This window comes from Pelmatolapia mariae, linkage group LG16_19 (assembly GCF_036321145.2).
Source record: "Pelmatolapia mariae isolate MD_Pm_ZW linkage group LG16_19, Pm_UMD_F_2, whole genome shotgun sequence".
NCBI lineage: Eukaryota > Metazoa > Chordata > Actinopteri > Cichliformes > Cichlidae > Pelmatolapia > Pelmatolapia mariae.
The window spans coordinates 20,821,041-20,840,264 of NC_086241.1; the positions used below are offsets into that span (position 1 = coordinate 20,821,041).

A 19,224-nucleotide genomic window follows, 5' to 3' on the forward strand; every position below is an offset into this window, starting at 1 on the left:
TTGGCTCCTGTGTAATGATATTTTGAATCAGGGATTTTTAAACTGGTACCTCAGTATTTGAAAGGTGCAGTTAATGCAAATATCCCCAGTTTCTGTGTGACAAAGCGTCTCGACGCACTAGTATTCAAAGGAAATGTAGTCTAATGAGCACTCGAAGGTTTCCAGTAATTCTCCCCGCCTGCTGATTTCCGTGATGGAGGGCTAAATAACAGAAACACCTCCCTGTGCAGTTCATTAGTGTCACAGCAGCTTAATAATTGTGCTTTTAAATAAGCTACGCTCTAAAACAGTTTCAGCAATAACTCAACATTATAACCCTCATGAATAAAGGTGTTATTTTTAACGCTGAACTTAATTAGCTTCAGTGTCAGATAAATAATTCGAGGCATTTCAAGCTCTGTTTCAACCGAGTGTGTTAGAATATCTTCAAACCTCGTTTCTTTGAACCTTTGGGTGCTCCTGGTGGGCGTAATTGTCCAAAAGGCTTTGTAATGCCACTTTTGATTGTATCCTGACATTAAAACCTGCTTTAATCTGCTTTAGCTTTAAGCTCCAAGCTTCCAACTACCTGTGTGCGGTGGCGCCGAGCTAGCTAAACATTCACATTAAAAAATGTTTCTGAGAAATAAAGACGCCAGGTTTTCCACTGCTTAGTCTGAATAATTATGCTGAGGCCAGAAGATCATGTCTGCAAGAAGTAAAACTTTTCTCAGCTCACGCCCACACGTGTAGCGAAAAGGTTTACATGCAGAAGATCACAAACCGAACCAGGAGGAAGGAAAAATGGATTTTGCCTAGGGGTGCCGGATTAATTTCAGAAGTTAGGAGGGTAAAAGGGAGAGAGAGAAGTAAATGCCCACCACTGTATTCAATAGTTTTTCTGCTTTGTGCTGGATCTGTTCACAATGGTGATTAAAAATGCAAAAAGCGTGACATAAAAGTGTCGAGCTATGATTTACAACTCGTGTTTAGTGTTAGTTAATGAGACAGAGATGCAATCGCTGGCCAGTAATGCAGAGATGTAATATTGCAACAGCAACACTTTCCGAGAAATATATTTTTCTATGTGCAAAGTATTACCAAAGCTAAAATTCAAATGTTTTTCTCATTTGTGCCTGCTTCATATACCCGGAGTTCTTTGAGTCGGTTGTGATGATTAAATTGAGAATTCAGAGACTTGGAAATAATGTGCGACATGGGAGAAAAGAGCACTTTCCTTCCTTCTTGTTTCCTCTGATTTTACTTTTACTACATGTGCTGTCTTGAGGTGTTGATTCCCCTTTAATGTCTTTGTACGACAGGGAGCTTAAGGTGTCGAGCGGAGAGTGGTTCCTGGAGGAGAGGTCTAAGCGCTTTGAGCGGGGGCAGTTGAGCAGTGAGGTGGTCAAACAGACGATCCTGAGCACCCCGCTGAGTGAGTCCGACTGCTTGTGTTCTTCAAACCAGAATGATTACAGTTGAAAAGACATGTTAACGGTGCAACAGAGAAGCAAATGTGCTGATTTCAATACTCACTGGCTGATGCGTTTATTCCCGAAGGCCCAGAAGTAAAAAAGGCCGCCCCTTCAAAGCAAGAGAAACCTGAGCCTGCAGTATCCAACAGATTAACTGTACTCAACGGTGCCAGGAGAAAAGGGTAAGCAGATAACACAGAGCTTTAACAGCTGTTTAGCTTCATACAAACACATACTGACCTTAATGAATTAAACAACATGAATGTATAATGCATGCAGGACATGCAGCACATAGACAGGATAAAATCATCAGTGAGTAAATGTGCAATGTGTTGAGTGTGCACCTCAGTGTGAAAGCATTAAAAAAGATCAAGTGGACACTCATTTGAGATATATATATCTATATATATATATATCTATATATATGAATGAAGGTAGCACAGAGAGGCATACAGACAGAAAGCAGAGCAGCTGATAAACAATAGACGATAGGGATTCACTTTCAGCATTTCATGGAGTTGCAGTTATTTTATCACTTGATGAAATAACTAGTTTTGTCCAGGCTAACAGACCAGCACCGCCAAGTAGGCTAAAAGTTGGTTCTACACCATTACATTTTTATTTAATCACAACCTGACAAAAGCAACCTCCTTATTTGATTGAGGATTGATGTAGGAACAATGACTAGCCCAAATTAAATTTCCTCTGCAGGATGCAAAGCACACAAGTAAGTTACTAAACTCACTCGCTTTACTGATAAAGCAAACAGATGCAGTCCTGAACATCTCTGTTTAGCACTGCGCAAAAGTCACTGCTCATTTCTTTCTGTTTTTATTTAAGAATACAAGCAATAAGTAAAAAAAAGTTAATCTGAAACATTTTCAGGATCCAAAGCGCTTAAGAAGCAAAGCTGAAACAGTTGCCGTTTCTGGAACTGCCTTCAGTGTTAAACTCTGGATTAGATGCTGTTATTCAGCTGACCTCTGTGTTTTTTCAGGGGTGGTGCAGAGGGTATGGAGTCCATGGCATCCAAAAACCTACGTCCCCGGTCTCTGGACAGATCGTCCAATCTTGACGCTAATCGGAGGGTCAGGGTCAGCAATCGATGCACACAAACAGCAGCACACTGGGAAAACTGGGGAAAGTTGGAAAGTTTTTACATTTGGGGTGGAAAAACTTATTTTAAAGGTTTCCGTGTTTTTTTGTTTTTGTTTTTGTTTTTTTTAATGCAGCCTGAAGGAGCAGAGAGTGACGACCCTGAGGGCGCACCTGAGAAGAAACCTTCTGGCCCGAGCATTTCTGTATCCAGGCCCTCGGTTTCATCAGGTATTTTCATTTTTGTCCCTGCACAACGAGGTGATGTGAATCCTGCCACCATCTCACAGCTTCATAGCTCTCACACAAGCATTTTAATAATTCACAAGCTATCGAAATAAGTCACACTTTCAAGAACATCACCTTTGAGGCTTGATGCAAAAACACTCGTCTCCACTTCAACTCAGACTATAGCTCATAAAAGATAAAATTATTCCTTCCTTTTGGAGAAAATGTCACATCTGCACGAATTACACTATTAACTTCCACACTCCGAAGTGCCGAACCTCTTCATCTCTTTCGGAGGACTTAACTACGCTCCTATCTGCTGGCTCTGTAACTTTATCAAGGTTTTTTAAAATGGTTCTGAAATCTCTACTCAAAGCCAGTTGTTAGACCAAATCAGTTAAAAAAATAGTTGGTTTGGTCTTAGTATTTTTCTGTGCTTGATTATATAAGAACTATTCACAGCTTAATTCTTCACTCTGAGACTTTTTAAGCTGCCTGAGGCTCATTTCAGGTTTGAAATTATAACTCAGTTTTCTTTTGTTTTTAACATGCTTTTAAAAAACAACTGCCACACATCTGTCATTTTATTAGGTACACAGCCTAGCTCTGTTGTCCCTGTTGTCTTCACAAGAAAGCCTTCATGCCGCAGATTCAAAAAGTTGCTTTTGGTTCGTGTTGACATGGTCATAAAGAAATTGACATGGTCAGCAACAATCCTCGGGTAGGTTGTGGTGGTTACACAATGCTGAACTGGTACTAAGAAGCCCAAAGTGTGCCATTACACCACCACCATCAGCCTGAACCATTGATAGCAGCTACTAGCTGACTGATACAAGCTGTAGCACATGGCTGTAGCTCAGGAGGTAGTTGAGCAGGTCATCTTCTAATCGGAAGGTTGGTGGTTCAATCCCTGGTTGCTGCATTCTGCATGACAAATCTCTGAGCAAGATACTAATCCCAAGTTGCTCTCCAATGCATCTACGGAGTGTGTGGCAATGTTAGATATCGATAGAATCGATCGATAGAATCTAATCACTTGTCATTTGAAGAAATCAGTGACATCTCAACGACAGTGTTGTAATACAGCCCTCTGACACCAAAAACATGAGAGAACGTTTAAGGAATCACTTAATGTGTGTGTACCTGTGCCGTCTGGCTACAGCTCAGCAAACAGATATAAATGACCAAGCACCACAGCCCTAAACATTAGCCCCAATGGTGAAGATGAGGAGCACTGAGAAAGGCAAAAGGGTGTAGTTTGGAAAAGGCTTCACTCTCATTTCCCAGGCCTGGCAGTTCCTCCAGCACAGAGAGAGAGGAAGGATGCAGAAATGAGCTCTTAAAGTTTTTTTTTGTGCTGGCACTCAACAGCCGATGGGCTCCTCCAGGAAACTGACTGAAAATCTAAAAACTTGACGTGAGATATGAAAAAAGACCCCTCAGCTTTCAGTTTCTACTCTCCAGAATTTAATTTAGAAACATTTGAGGAGATATTTTTGGAAGTCAAAACAAGATCTGGAGAAAAGAAGAAAACATTGAGTGAGCGGAGGGAATGCGCACTTTTCTAATTAGAAAGGCTCTGCATAACCCCCTCATATGACTGCAGAGTACCTGCAGGAAGGTTTAGCTGATGCGGGGATTATGGTAAAGTGCTGAAGCACAAACAGGGTCTACACAGCGGAGATATCGGAAGGAAGCCTTACCTGCAATCTAATTAGAAAAGTCAGATGGAAATGACTTGCTGCATGCTCAATACTCCACGTAAGAGAATCCCAGAAAGTTGGCAGTGCTCATCTGGACAAGTGGTAAAACGTTTCTCCCACTGAAAACGCTGCGCACGATGAACGGAATCAACTTTCTGAGGTCTAGTGCAAATCTGCAAGACGATTTTATGGGATGAGGTCTTTGGGAGCAAGTGGCATGGAGTTCAGATGGAGCTGTTTGGCCACAATCCAAGGTTTCAAATGTTCAGAGAGAAAAAGGGAGAAGTAAAAGCACCTTGCTTTAGCTGATGGATCAGGAAGACTGGATTTCCACAAATGTCACTTAACTCTGAAAGCAAATAGCATGCAGCTAAGAAGTGAAACTGAAATAAGCAGCCTTCTACAACAAGACAAGGATCCTAAATGGACCTCTGTCTCATCTTTCTGAAAAGTTTTTTTCAATAAACTGTGTTTTTTAAACCTATTTTAGGAACATGAATTAATTTCACTCCAACCGGTCGCAGCAGATGGCCGCCCCTCCCTGTGCCTGGTTCTGCTGGAGGTTTCTTCCTGTTAAAAGGGAGTTTTTCCTTCCCACTGTCTTTAAAGTGCTTGCTCATAGGGGGTCACATGATTGTTGGGTTTTTCCTCTGTATGTGTTATTATAAGCGCCTTGAGGCGACTGTTGTTGTGATTTGGCGCTAGATAAATAAAACTGAATTGAACTGAATTGAATTTCAAGCAACAAATAGTTGGAAAAGAAATCCTACATCATAACAAGAAGATTTATCTGCTGCAGACGGCACGATTGAGCAAACAGGAAGTTAATAAGTTTCCAAATCTGACCAGAAGTCCGCTGCTGTCTGCCTATATTTCTCAGCGTTTACGTTACAGCATTGCACCTTCAGAACAGTTTTCCTTATTTCTCTTGCCTTCTTCCCTCTCTTCCTTCATCAGATCACAGTCGATCAGAGTGTGACCTGTTATCTCCCGGCTCTGAACCCAGTGACAATGCCCTCTCTGTCAGAAGCCGCTCAGTCCCCGGCCTCAACGAAACGGTAAGCGCCATCATCCCACCCCCACTCCTCCTTCACACTCATCACACATTTGATTTTTGAAACAAACTGATAAATCTCTGAGTGGGAAATTGCCGCACCTAGATTTTTTTTTCCTGTGTTGCACATTTATACATGATGTGGTTACACACTACAGTAAGCTCGGGACCCGTGGGCCGATGAACTCGACACGATGCGTCAGATGTGGGACTGAATGTTAATTTCACTTCAGAGCTCACTTCAAAGAGCATGACAGGCATCTAAACAGATGTAGGCCAAAAGCAGGTGGAGGATGTGATGGTCAGTGTCGGGCTGCTTTTTTTCAGCGAGCAGCAAACAGAAAAACTCTCAAATGTTTTTTTTTCTTTACCTACTCATCCATTCATGCACGCACTGTTTACTGTAAAAACAACCACAGTGTGGTCTTGCTCGTGAAAATTTAATTACCGCTCTCTGTCCGGTCCTGTCTGATTAAATTTATGGAAGCTGCCTGCGTCCACCCACACAGCTGCTGCGTGAAAAACTGCACAGAGCACAAAGACGCTCTGGCCGGCTTCTCGCGTGTCATCTCCCTTCTGACTGAATCCGCTGTCATCCGCAGGAGTTTTCTGACGAGGATGAGGACATCGATGCCCTGATGTCAGCCCACAGCAAGATTACGAGCAGACGCCTCAGCAACGCCGTGTCAACGGTAACACCCGTGTTAGATCACTCACAAAATCAAATAGTAATAGGAGTTCCCATGTGGTCAAACAGGTACACGATTATGCTCCGTATGCACACATACCGTGCGCTCACCGCCAGATGTGTGACTCAGATGTGTGCGTTCTAGTGTTGACTGTGCAAACACAGACTCAGCTGTGTCACGAACACCTCCTGTAATAGGAAAGCTTAACCCTGTTTCCGTAAACTAAGTAGTCGTATGGAGAGAAGGGTCACTGCTTTGAGGGGTGCAAGTGTGTTTATGTAGGTTAATGATGTGTACTTTGCAGGAAATATGTCATCCATATGTAAATACTCAAAAGTGGAGATGTGTGTTTATATGAAAAGCTAAGATTTGAAGCTGCACCCATCAATATTTCATACTAACAATGAAAGTAATGTGAGGCCTCTAATGAACTCTGAGGAATGATCTCACTCTGCAGTCCTGCAGAAGCATTTCGAGATGATCGTTTTATGGAAGTGGAACGGCGCTCATAACACGACATTAGCATGAAAATGGCTCCCCTGTGAGTTCTGGGGCATGATGACTGATTGTTTAATCATGTGTAGTTTATCAAAGTTCCAATAAAGAGACTAAGGTGTCAGATTTTTTGCATTTTCTCACTCGTCATGTCCGTCACGTTGTCCATTTCAAGCCCAAACAAGATACACTATAATCACCAAAAACAGAAAGGGAAACTAAAAGACGCGAAGCCTCTGGTGTCCTCTAGGTACGAGCTGCAGCTGTTTTTCTTTTTTTAAAGCTTTATTGAAAACAAGACAGCCATATCTCACTCTGTCTATTTACGCTGCAGTTGATCCATAGCACCTATCTCACAGGTGTGGGATGACACCAGCCTATACGTCGTCTGTCATCTGTCAGCAAGAATATGACATTATAATTACCTGATGTAGCCCAGCAACCGTTTTATCAGACTACTACTGTGTAGTCTGAACCGGAGTTATTATAGTTTGTATTCTTTAATTCGTTTTTAAATTTCTCTTTACCTTTTAGTTTTTATTTCAGTTTCGTTTTTATTGTTTGAAGATGTTTAGTTTTAGTTCAGTTTTTATTGGTTTTAGTCTTTTGAAATATTATTGTATGGAGGGCAAATGTCACGAGTACAATTTAGGAAAATCGCTTCAGGTATTACAATAAAAACAACTATTTAAAAGCAGTTGACTCTCAGTCTCATAGACGTCCATAGTCTCAACAATCACGTGCATCAGAACGTCATCATGCAAATTGTAATAAAGTTTTTACCACCCTAACAAATCTACAAACAAAGAATATTGCCTTTAAATTGTATTTTCATTTTCCCAATTTAAATCTTTTTTCAAAGGTTTGTGCTTTTTTTGCTTGTTTTTTCAGTTAACCGAAATGTTTTTTCACATCCAGTTTTAGTTTTTAGTTTTAAATAACTTTGGTCTGAATCTGTTTTTCGTCCACCTGTTTTCAACCAAAAGCCTTTGAACTGAAGAAGAGAGAGTGGGCTCTTAGAGAGGGGTGAGGCCTGGAGCTTTTTCAGACAGAGGCCGGGCCGACTGGCTGCTAACAGGCAGACTGAGACAAAGAAGCATCTCTTTATCTGTGAATCATGCAGATCTGCTGTAGTCAAGCCCCAGAATACAAATACAGAGTTAGAAATGAGCATAATAAGATGTTTATATTTTAAACATCATCCAGAGACCATGGACCCGTTACTCTGGATAATCCAAGCTACACTCTTTATTAAGGTTTTTCTCTTTTTTTTTCTGGAGTAATAAAAACTGTTTAAATGTAATTTTCTAATCCCCTCAGTGGAGGGGCTGGAGGCGGGGCGATGGGTTTCTCACAACACCAGCACATGAATCAAAGTTTCATTTAATATCAAAGCAATAGTGTTTTTTTACTTAATTGCTCATACGTTTACTTGATTCAGATATGCATATTAACTTCTTCAGGGGAATCAGTCACAGCCAGCTCTAAACTACTTTGGCAGAAAAGCAGTTATTTAAACGTCGAGATAACAGTCTTATTCATGACTCACTGCGCTCTGCTTTGTGAGCGTGTGTGTAGTTTGAGAGCTGGGTAGGTAAATGGATGATATGGCCAGCCTGTTTGACAGTCGATCTTTCTGTTACAGTAGCAGTCACTGAGCTGCTGTTGGCAGTATGAATGGAAGTAGAAGGTGGTGATGAGATGTGATGCAGATAGCTCGCTGTCACTGACTCGAGCTCTAATATACTCTGCCCACTGCTGTGATTCACTGCACAGAGGGCTTTTGTGGATAATGAAGGCACAATGAGCTACTATTAGAGGCATTTAATGGTTCCCATGATCTATGAGATGTTTTTTTTCCTTTTTTTCGGTTTTAACGAAACCTTTTTATTTTCTGGTGAGGTAGGGGGAAAAGGCGATGTGTATAAATATCATAAATATCAACTAAACTATGAGTTTATTAGACTTTTAAGGAAATAGTAGTGGGGTTTTTTCATGGCTGTAGCAAACTAAAAAGCTAGCAAAGTGCGTACATGTGTATGACACAGATACCTGCTGATCAGTGCTGAGGGACAGAGTAAAATACTGTTATTGCACTCATTAGAACTGAAATACAGATTTTTTTTGTATTGTCATTATTTTCAGTCTAATGGCTGATATTCACTCATCTGCCAATTTATTAGGTACACTGTGCTAGTACTGGTTTGGGCAGTCTTTTCACTTCAGAGCTGCTTTGATTCAACAAGGTGCTGGAAACATCCTCAGAGAGTATGGTCCATGCTGACATGATAGCATCACACAGCTTCTACAGATTTGTCTGCTGCACATCCAACTAAAAGGAAGCCAAACTAATATGAGCAGTGCTAATGAGCAGTTATTGAAAAGTTAAATATTTGAATCTGAAACGATTTTAAAAAAGATGGTTACTAGTTTAAAGGGTATGTCCCATTTCTTTCTCGTAGCAGCTGTCTATCCGTTGCATACTTTCAGATTTCACAGCTGGACGAGTCGGTAAAACTGTGATTTCTAACACATTAGAGAGCTCAATACTCACTCTTTCCTCTTCTATCTTTCTTCATATATGTATCTGCCTCTGTCATAAATAGTCTTCCACTCCTGGATCAGAAAGAAGGTGGGGGTACCTCAATGTCCCCGACTCAGATGCTGAGACTGTAAGCCTCTCCTTTGGTAGTTGTGCATGCTTTTATTGCACATTCACACAGTAAAGGTGCCGTAGCAAAGCACCAGAACCTAAATATTACATGCAGGTTTCAATAATATATAGAGAATTTTCATGAATATACCATAAGATGATATTCTGAGTGTAACTGCATGCTCACTGCATGGTTTTGCTCATACTTTTCATTTTTTGTGTTGGTTCTTTAATTTAGTGCCCTTTGCATTTAACAAGGCCATTTGTCATGCTGACTTCCTGCAGGAAATAAATGAGTAAGACTTTACAGTAGAGCTGGGGTGAGAGAGCCAACGTGGCTCAATTCTGGCTTCTGGAGTCTTTTGCTCCCTGGACAGCAATATTATTATCAGTGGATTATGCCAGTTTTATCCTGTCTGGAGCTACAGCAGTCATGCTTTTAAAGAAATGTTCCAGACATAATTACCTGCTGTGATTGCAAAGATTTTTTTTTCCTCAGAGAAATAGGTTTGGCAAGTGTTCAGTGTGAGGGGAAAAGTTGTGGTGGTGAATGTGGCATAAAAATGTTACTGTTTAATTCGATGGGCAACCAGTGAAAATTCAGAAAGAGCAGCCACCCAAGTCAGAATTTTACCGCTTTTTAACTTTTTAAAAAAATGTTCACTTTTATTATATTACATGTTTGCTAATGTGGCTTTTATTTGATGGAGCAGACCTAATTTCTATGGCAGTTATAACCCTGTGGATCTGACTATTTAAGCTGACGACCAACAGCAACAAGTGTTCTTCAAGCAAAATCACATCTCTCTAGGCTCTCAGTTGACACAGTTTGCTGCATTCACAGGTCTGATGTGACTGTGGACTCGACATCTTTAATGTTCAGTCTCTGAAATTTCCAAAAATGGCAACAAATGCCTGTTAAACTTCTAAAAGATTGGCCAAGTGACAAATTATTAGGTTGATTGACAGTAAATTTGTAACTTTGAAAAGCTACATGAAAGGATACTAACATTTTGAAACTGGCTATTCCAAATTTAGGAAGAAGCTTGATACAGATGGGAACTACATAAACCATAAGTCCTACAGGGAAGCTAATCAGCTCATCCTTTCTTTATTCAACATTACAAGAAACATTGTCTACACGCTGCTACATGTCACGCATCCTTTCATATGTCTTGACATTCCCAGACAGAATATGTTTTTTCTCATTTATACCCCCTGAAAGCTTCACGTTTTGCACTTCCCTCAAACTTCCAGTGACAGTAATGATTGACGTGAGCCTCAGTCTGAACATTGTGCAGATTTTCCTCGTCTTTTGTTCATCGTGTTTTGTTTCCACTGTATTTCATCACTCCTCTTGCGTCACATGCTCCCCTGTCTCCCTTCTCCCCTCCTTTATCGTCGCCGTCTCATATCTACACCTTTATCTCTCGCCTTGGCCTCGTAGAGCAGTATAAACAGCACGATGAGCATGTACAGCGAGACCGGTGACTATGGCAACGCAAAGGTGAGCGGCGAGATCCTGCTCAATGTCAGCTACAGCTACAAGACCGGCGCTCTCAGTGTCCTTGTGAAAGAATGTCACAACCTGGCAGTAGGAGATGAGAGGAGGCAGCGCACAGATGCGTAAGAGAGCACGCACGCACGCACGCACAATGGCGTAAGAGGACTCTGTTATAACCTGCTGTGTGTTCTTGTGGCAGGTATGTGAAGACTTACCTGTTGCCAGATAAATCCCGACAGAGCAAGAGGAAGACGAGCATCAAGGCCAACACCATTAACCCTGTTTTCAATGAGACTCTGCGGGTGTGTGAGAGGAAAACTCAACAAGAGCTAGAGAGCAATGAATTAATATGTTACATCATAAAGCGACATTCAGTTGATCTTCTCTTGTGGGATTTTTTTTTTTTTTGAACTTCCTCTCTCTCAGTATGTGATCAGCCACTCGCAGCTGGAGACACGAACCCTGCAGGTGTCCGTATGGCACCACGACCGGTTTGGACGCAACAGCTTCCTGGGAGAAGTGGAGCTGGCCTTTGACGCCTGGAAATTCGATTGCCACATAGAGGAGTGGTACACGCTGCAGCCCAAGGTGGCAGCCTGAATCAGCACGTATGGTGTTTTTCAGCTACCTCGTATAAATATGAGCATCTGGTTTATTAATGTGTGCGTGTGTGTGTGTAGGTGGAGGGCAGTATAGACTCAATGCTCCAGTATAAAGGAGAACTGACTGTTGTGTTGAAATACATCCCTGAGGGAAAGAACGTCACACCGACTGCGGACCAAGTACAAGGTATATTCATGGCTGCCATCACCATTAAACTTTACAGTATGATATACTGTATATAATAAGATTTCTTGACATCTGGAGTACATTGCTGCAGATGTTCTGTCAGTCTGTGTTGGCAAGTGTGCTGAGAATGCAGCATCAGAAACAAGGATGCAAGGAGACTGGACAAACTAGTGAAGAAAGCTGGCTCTGTAATTGGAGCCAGACTGGACATGCTGGGGGGAGGTGGTGGAAAGATGCACACGAAAGACGTTAGAAGCCATCCTAAATAACTTTGATCTCCTTCTTTACAACATCTTTATGAAACAAAAAAGCATCAGTACTGGAAGACTCCGCTCTCTCTGTTGTAAAACAGCGAGATATAGAAAATCATTCGCACCCACAGCCATCAGGGTTTCATTTCTCATACAAACAGCAGATGAGCTTTCAGACATTTGAATTTCCCTCGGGGATCAACAGAGTTATTCTTATTCTTCTTATTCTTGTTCTTAGCTCCTTATTAGTGAAATTTTAAACCACAAAATCACAAAATTTTAGCTTTAACATGTTTGTTATATTTAAAACTTTGAAGTTCTGAGTGTCTGAATAATGTTTGACTGCACAGCATGAGTTTGTGATAATGAGTGACCTACCAGTGAGTTGTTGATTTGCTAATGAGGATAAATATATATTTGCCCAACCCTCTTGGATCTAAAATAAAATCCCTCTTATCCCCGTCTGACCTGAAAACATTGTTTTTCGCTACTTTCAGACGTTCCCTGGTTTTTATCCCCAATTACTGCAGCGCGGCTGCTCGACTGCTGCCCAAATGATTAAAAAACAGAAACTGACCTCCTGTTTGTGACTAGTGAAAAATATTCCTACACATCTATAAAGCACTGCATAGTTTTGTAGAGCAAGTGGTGTTGTTAAGGTTGGTGCAAGCAGAGGATTGTCACAGGGGTCAGGGCTGAAAGAAATTCTATGATTTTTTTTTTTCTATATGACCCTTTTTAATCATACAGATGTACACACAAACACACACACAGACACACACACACTCCAAAACTAAGTCTAATACTTGTCTTAACCAGATGCATGTATGGATCAGGTCTGCTAAATCTGAGAAGGAAGGAATGCAGTGGGCTAAATCACAGCTCTAAACTAGGGGCTAAAGTCCAGTTGTGCACAATAGCTGCTATAGCTGAGACTTTTTGGGGGGGGGGATTAGTGTGTTCTTTTCTTGTGAAAATCCTGATAAGATGACCACCTGACCACCAGATTTTATCACTACAGTACACAACATCCGTTTGCTTGCAACCAGGTACATCTTAGGCTCCTGAAGGTACTCATCTATATCGTGGAGTGTCATCATGTTGCCTAGCAGCCACCTACCAACAGATAAAGAGACCCATTTGTAATTTATGCTCCTATAATGTCTTATAAAAGCATTGTATCATTTTAATTTCACAACATCTAATTTATTTCAAATGCAAAACTTTAATTATGCAAGCTATATTGTGTTGAGATATTGCCTAGCAACCACCTAACACCTGACAAAAATTACAAACCAAACAATACTGCATCATGGGCATGCAGTAGTTATTTAAAATGCGTAAAATGCAAATGTACAAAATATTGAACAGAAATGGAAAAACTACGTTTGTGTTCTTACACCAAAAATATCCACTATGCTGTCTACAACAGATGATGCTCATGTGGATTCATCATACTAAGTAACATAAAAACTGGTTAACATAGGTCTTCATTTTAAAGGTGGGTTAATATCGAGGCTTCCATCATCTTTCACTGACCACATCACAGAAGAGATACTAAACACTTTCTTTGTGAAACTTTTCCTCTTTACTGGCTTATATTTATAATAATAATGCATGTAACTATGGTAACTGATGTGGTCATGTGTGACATGTGGCTGCATGGTTTTCATTGCTGTGGTTTGCATGAATTAAATTTGTCTCTTGGAATTCCTGAATAAATAAAACATGAAGGGCCATATGCTTTAAAAGCATGAGTCACTGCTTTGTAGCTAGTAGGGATGGATATTATTGAACCTAATGCCTTTATTGATTCTGCATAAAGGTGCCATTTCTTTATTGACTCGTGATCAATTTTTTTTTTGTGTAAGTCAGTGTGCACAGGTCATCGATATCTCTTTCTTACTGTTATGACTGATTTTATTTATTTTTGTATCTAATGTTACATATATAAACTTGCGCTTGCACAGGGATTCATTTGTCTGCTTTTCCTACCGCCGCAGTGAAAAAGAGTTTTCTGAAGGGCAAGAAGACGAGCCCTTTAACTCTGCCTGAAGGGGGCATGGTTGAGCTGCTGGTCAAAGGAGCCAAAAATCTCACTGCTGTCAAGTCTGGAGGCTACTCGGATCCTTTTGTGAAAGGGTGAGACGCTGGTTTATGAATTTGAATGACGTAATGAGGTTTTACGTCAGAGTAGGCACAGCTTTTATGAAGCACACATATAACTTACAACTAGTGCCAGATTTTAAACTGAAGAATAACATACTGTAAATGCCAAAATAGATTACATTTTCTGAAATGAGATGTCAAATACCATTTAGATCATTTACATTTGTAAGTCCAAATCATGAAGTTACATGGACAGAGTTTGAGACTCATTTTTCTGCCTCTGTAGTCACCTTTTTACTACTTCTGAAGCTGTTTCATGGCTGAAGGGGTCAGTCTTGCATCTCTTGGAGCATCTCATGTCATTTTTTTTGTCGTCCTCTGATTTCTTTTCAATGACTGTATTTATTTATTTATACCATTTTCCCCTACCCTATTGATGCAGTATCATGGAAAATGAATGATAGTGGACTAATTTGTGATTTCTTAAAAAAACACAGCTTATACTAAGTAACTTGTATCCTTTTTCTTAGATACCTCCTTCCTGATAGCAACAAGTCAACCAAGCACAAGACCGTGGTGGAGCGACACACCGTGAACCCACAGTGGAACCACACCTTCACCTACTGCGGCCTGCAGCCAGGAGACCTCAACAACGTCTGCCTGGAGCTGACTGTGTGGGACAAAGAAACTGTGTCCAGCAACGTCTTCCTGGGAGGGGTGAGGCTGGGAGCTGGCACAGGTAAGACTGTGTGGCAGGAAAACAAAATAATCTGGTTAGCCAGTGTTATGAGAGAAGAAATTTCCATATATATTTTCTGTTACGGTCAAAGTGTTGCAGAAAATGTTTTATTATTTTTTTAAACAACTCATATGTTGTATATCTGCTTGAATGGATGCTTTTATTTATCACAATAATTGTAATTTTCCTGTGAGCCAAAGTCAGACTTATTTATATTTATTCATAATTTTGCTACAGTCCTGTCACATCCACAATGTAACAGACATTTTCACACTTCAGCCTACATTTTAGATTTCCCACACTTATAAATAGATTTTTTTTTGGTTTTTTGGACTATGTTCGAAATTAGAGTCACAGGCATTATTTCCACATATACTAACATCACTATTTTAAACTCTGGTCAAATTAAATGTAAACATCCATATGTCTGTACAAAAATAAGGAAAGGCATTATTGGTGTATGAGGAAAAGAAAACTGCCTCATGCAAACCTTACTCTAGTAGTTCTCTTCAAGCACATGCACGGTTTGCACATTAAGCAAAAATCATAAAGCATATGGAAATCCTATTAACTGTGGGCTGTCTAGTTCTAACAAAGTAAAACAAATGTGTGTGTTTCTCTCTGCTCCCATCAGGGGAAAGCTATGGGAAGCAGGTCGACTGGATGGACTCGTACGGGGAGGAAAAGCGGCTGTGGCAACGAATGATTGAAAATCCTGAAGTCCCTCATGAGTGCACTCTGATGCTGCGATCCAGCATGTGCAAGCACAATACATGAACCCAAACGAAGCACAGCTAGAGAAAAGACTGAGACTGAAAGGGAGAAGGGAAAGAAGTTGTCTGAAGGTTTGAGGAGGAGCTAGAAAAGTGGAGCGGTCAAGGGGTAAAAAAAGAAAGCAGTGAAGGGGTCAGGACTCAGAATAGGAACAAAGCCCGTGCCTCTCCCTGCTTCTTTTCTCTTCAGATCCCTTCTCCCATCCACAGCAGCCAGTCATGCCTTACAAATTCATTCACATGTGCCCCTCAATCCTCAAAAGCATCTAGTCTTGACCAAACACTGCTGTTTATGGAAAACCAAGTGCTGTATTTAACATACTGTACCTTCTGAATAAGCACAGGGTGACTCCCAATATGTCCGTCTGTGTCTCTGTGAGTCATTTCTGCATGTAGCTGCTGGAGACCATTCACAAGGCATTAGACGAGGCACCGATCAGTTATAAATAAATGTGAACACTCCCCTTATAAACAGCAAAGCTGAATCCTGCTTTGAAGCACATGGGATGTTGAGTTCATCCCCTCAAACAGCTGTGTACAGGTGTAGAAAGTGACTCACTCTTACTACTGTGCTGCTCAAGAAGTACTTTCACTTGAATTTACTTCTTCATAGGCTTTCTTTTAGATTAAGGAAGAGATTAGCAACAGAACACTTGATGAAGAGATTTAAATTACATATACATACATATAATTTAATAAAATGAAAAATTAAATTAAATTTACTCAGCTGACATTAAAATAGAAGAGCAGGAAAAAAGTCACTTTTGAGAAGCTCGGTGTAGCTGGGTAATTTTTCCATGGATAGTAAAGCAATGGAAGGATGTTGTGAATCCTGTACATTCATTGTCCCCATAGGATGTACCCTCAGGTTGATAATAATTCCCTAATATTCCCTTGGGCTTTGCCTGCAGGAGGAAGGTTTCACTTATCCTGTAAAGTGGTGTTATATCAATGTTCAAAACTGCTGTGCTGGTGAACTATGAATAGTTCCTGGTTGGCGCATCCTAGTGAACCCAACTTCCTCAATCAGCCGCTCAAGGGTCGCATTTGAATTTTGAGTGCAATATCTTTAACCTATAAACTGTGTGAACAAAATGTTATGGCATTCATAACCCTCTTAGAATTTTTCTTTTAATAACTCTTGCGATCTGAACATTTGTTTAGTGTCCCCATCTGGTCAGAACAAAGTGCTAATTTGCAAATGTTAGCATGCTAACACAGTAAAGCTAAACATCACACTATCGGTATGCTAACTGTAGCATTTAGGTTTGCTGCTTGCATGGCTGTTGTCCTTTGAAAGTGCATCTGCACGGGAAGCGATTTGCAGTAAAATGCTACAGGAAGTCAATGACATTTGGCAACTTTAAACTACTATGGGTGGACGAGGGAGGGGGGGGAACACTGCCACAAAGTGGATGGGTACTGAGACAAGCTTTTATCAACTTCAAGGCAAGTGGCTGAAGCAAGTACTAAGTAAATTAGAGGGTTAACTAGTAACCACATATAACCCTAACCCTTACCCTGGAATTTATGCGTCGTTTACCAAAACGATGGGTCAAGCAAATCGCTCCCTGTGTGTATGCAGCTTTATGCCAGGTTCAGACGACACTATGGCCTTTGAGATTACGCTGCTATAGACTGAAATTATTTGACCAGTAATAGAGGTAATTTGTGCACATTGCTTGAGTTGTCCGTCATATTGAATGCCATGCAACCACCGGTCATGAGTAAAATCTGTATTCCCCAACTGGTTTGCAAGTGGTTGCTGCACCAAAAACCTCCTTGTAATTGCTTTGGCTGTTAGCAGAGTGTCAAGTTTGGCTGTAATTTGTGTGAAAGATGCCTTCTTGCCTAGAAACACTCACTAACAACTAGCAAAGTGCTAAATAAACTTTAAAAAGTGCAAGGCAAATGGAAAACCCAGAACTTTCACCTTCAAAGTAAAAGTCAAAGGTGCAACTGTTGAGGTTATTATCGCACTTTTCACAACGGCGCTACCACTCCACCAGTGAGTAGCTGGCAAGTCTCTGACAATAACTACAACCTGAACAGTCTGCTAGCAACCAAGGCAACAAACACAAATACATGTTCTTAAACAGGTCAGGGATTTTTGCTGTCAACTGGTAAGTGCCATCAGTCTCTAGGGCTGTGTGACCCAACACTTGACCCAAAATCCGCACTTGACCCAACATTGTCGCATGTACAAAACAGCAGACAAGTAACATGATTGGAAAATGTCACTAGCCAGTAGTTTGCATTCTTTCATGACCTGTGTGATGTGCACAATGCTTGTTTTCTACCCCAACCCCTGACACCTTTCTGCTGTTTTGTAGTCCAAACCTGACGTAGTCCTATTCTTTGAGGGAAAAAAAGAAAGTTGCTTTGTTTTTTTTGTTTTGTTTGACTAAATAATTACAGATTACCCAGCTTAGACTAGCTTTGATGTAAATTGCGTAACACTGTATCAGTGTGATAATAGAAAATGCATGGTATTAGAGAAAAAGAAAAGATTATATAAAGCACTGACATTGTCACTTTACTCCTAGAAAACAGAGTTATTTGAAGTGCGTTCCCAGCAACCCCTGAGAAGTGCGTTCCCAGCAACCCCTGAGAAGGAGGCTGTTTGCTAAGAGTGAGTCAGCACTGAGGCGAGCGCCTCCATCTCAGTAATGAGCCAGTGACAGTCGGTGACCTTGCCCCTGTTGCCCGGAGCTCTGTGGTCCACCGTCATGCGATGAAACGCACAGTTGACAAAAACTCATCTCAAGATAAACTCCGTGGAGCAATTCTTTATGTGGAATGCCAATTTTGTCTGCTTGTCCTCTGAAAACCGTCCGCTCTCAGCTCCCAGTCTGACACCCAGTTATAGTAATAATACATGTGTTAACTGTCCAGCATACATGACAAGTCGCGCAATACCCAATTACTGAGAAAACTCTTGATGTACAGCATGTACTCTCTGTTGTCTGGTTTCCATGCATCAGATTCACTGTTTGAAAGCCTATTTCATCCCAAATGTGTTACGAGAATATTTTGAATTAAACACTCTTTCCATACACTGTACGCATTTTAGTCTTGATTTTACTTTGGCTCGGTCTTAAAAACGTGTTCATTTATACGTTCAGTCATTGTTTAACTCATTTTACCGCAGATTGTTGCACCATGGAGGCGCTCAGCTTGTGGCACTGCTGACGTGTTTCCTGAGATTTGGTTCAGGTGAGTTTGGTCAGTCAAGTGCAATGACAATATGGTCAGCAAACCATTTGGTGGCAGTTTAGGCACTGTGGGCTGATAAGACCTGTTTGAAAGGGAAATCAGCATCTACATACAGCTGGAAGCATGCTCTGAAATCTCCTCTTAGATGGGTGCATCGATTTTGGTCCACTGTGTTTTATCACGTTCAACCAACACCTGCAGATGACCTGAAAACTTCACACTGGACTTTATAAACACTAGTTGAACACTGACTATTTTCAGAATGCTTCTGTACGTGCGTCTATCAAACAACATATCCAATAAAGAGCTCAACATCGTAACAGGTTTAATTCTGTGCCCTTAAGGTCACCTAGAAAGTGGAAAAATATTCCCATATTTTAAACTTTTAATGTTCAGGCGAATATGGAGCTCCCTATTCAGAAGCAAGCTAAAGCATAGAGGCTAGCCAACACCAGGAGATGTCGGGGAAACC

General features: G+C 40.9%; 1 protein-coding gene across 3 annotated transcripts in view; it reads left to right on the forward strand.

Annotated features, from left to right (window-relative positions):
• sytl5 (synaptotagmin-like 5) overlaps nt 1-18,592 on the forward strand; it is a 46,817-nt gene extending 28,225 nt beyond the window's left edge. Inside the window, exons 4-17 of one of the 3 annotated variants that reach the window (XM_063499075.1) lie at nt 1,302-1,414; nt 1,540-1,636; nt 2,452-2,548; nt 2,687-2,780; nt 5,438-5,538; nt 6,137-6,226; nt 9,325-9,390; nt 10,819-10,997; nt 11,075-11,177; nt 11,302-11,463; nt 11,556-11,664; nt 13,919-14,057; nt 14,555-14,763; nt 15,398-18,592. In XM_063499075.1, coding sequence (XP_063355145.1) covers nt 1,302-1,414; nt 1,540-1,636; nt 2,452-2,548; nt 2,687-2,780; nt 5,438-5,538; nt 6,137-6,226; nt 9,325-9,390; nt 10,819-10,997; nt 11,075-11,177; nt 11,302-11,463; nt 11,556-11,664; nt 13,919-14,057; nt 14,555-14,763; nt 15,398-15,540 — 1,702 coding nt within the window. In that variant the 3' untranslated portion in view covers nt 15,541-18,592. The remainder of the gene's footprint in view (nt 1-1,301; nt 1,415-1,539; nt 1,637-2,451; nt 2,549-2,686; nt 2,781-5,437; nt 5,539-6,136; nt 6,227-9,324; nt 9,391-10,818; nt 10,998-11,074; nt 11,178-11,301; nt 11,464-11,555; nt 11,665-13,918; nt 14,058-14,554; nt 14,764-15,397) is intronic. The other 2 variants (XM_063499076.1, XM_063499077.1) reach the window with 2 other exon arrangements.
• Nucleotides 18,593-19,224: the final 632 nt, after the last annotated feature.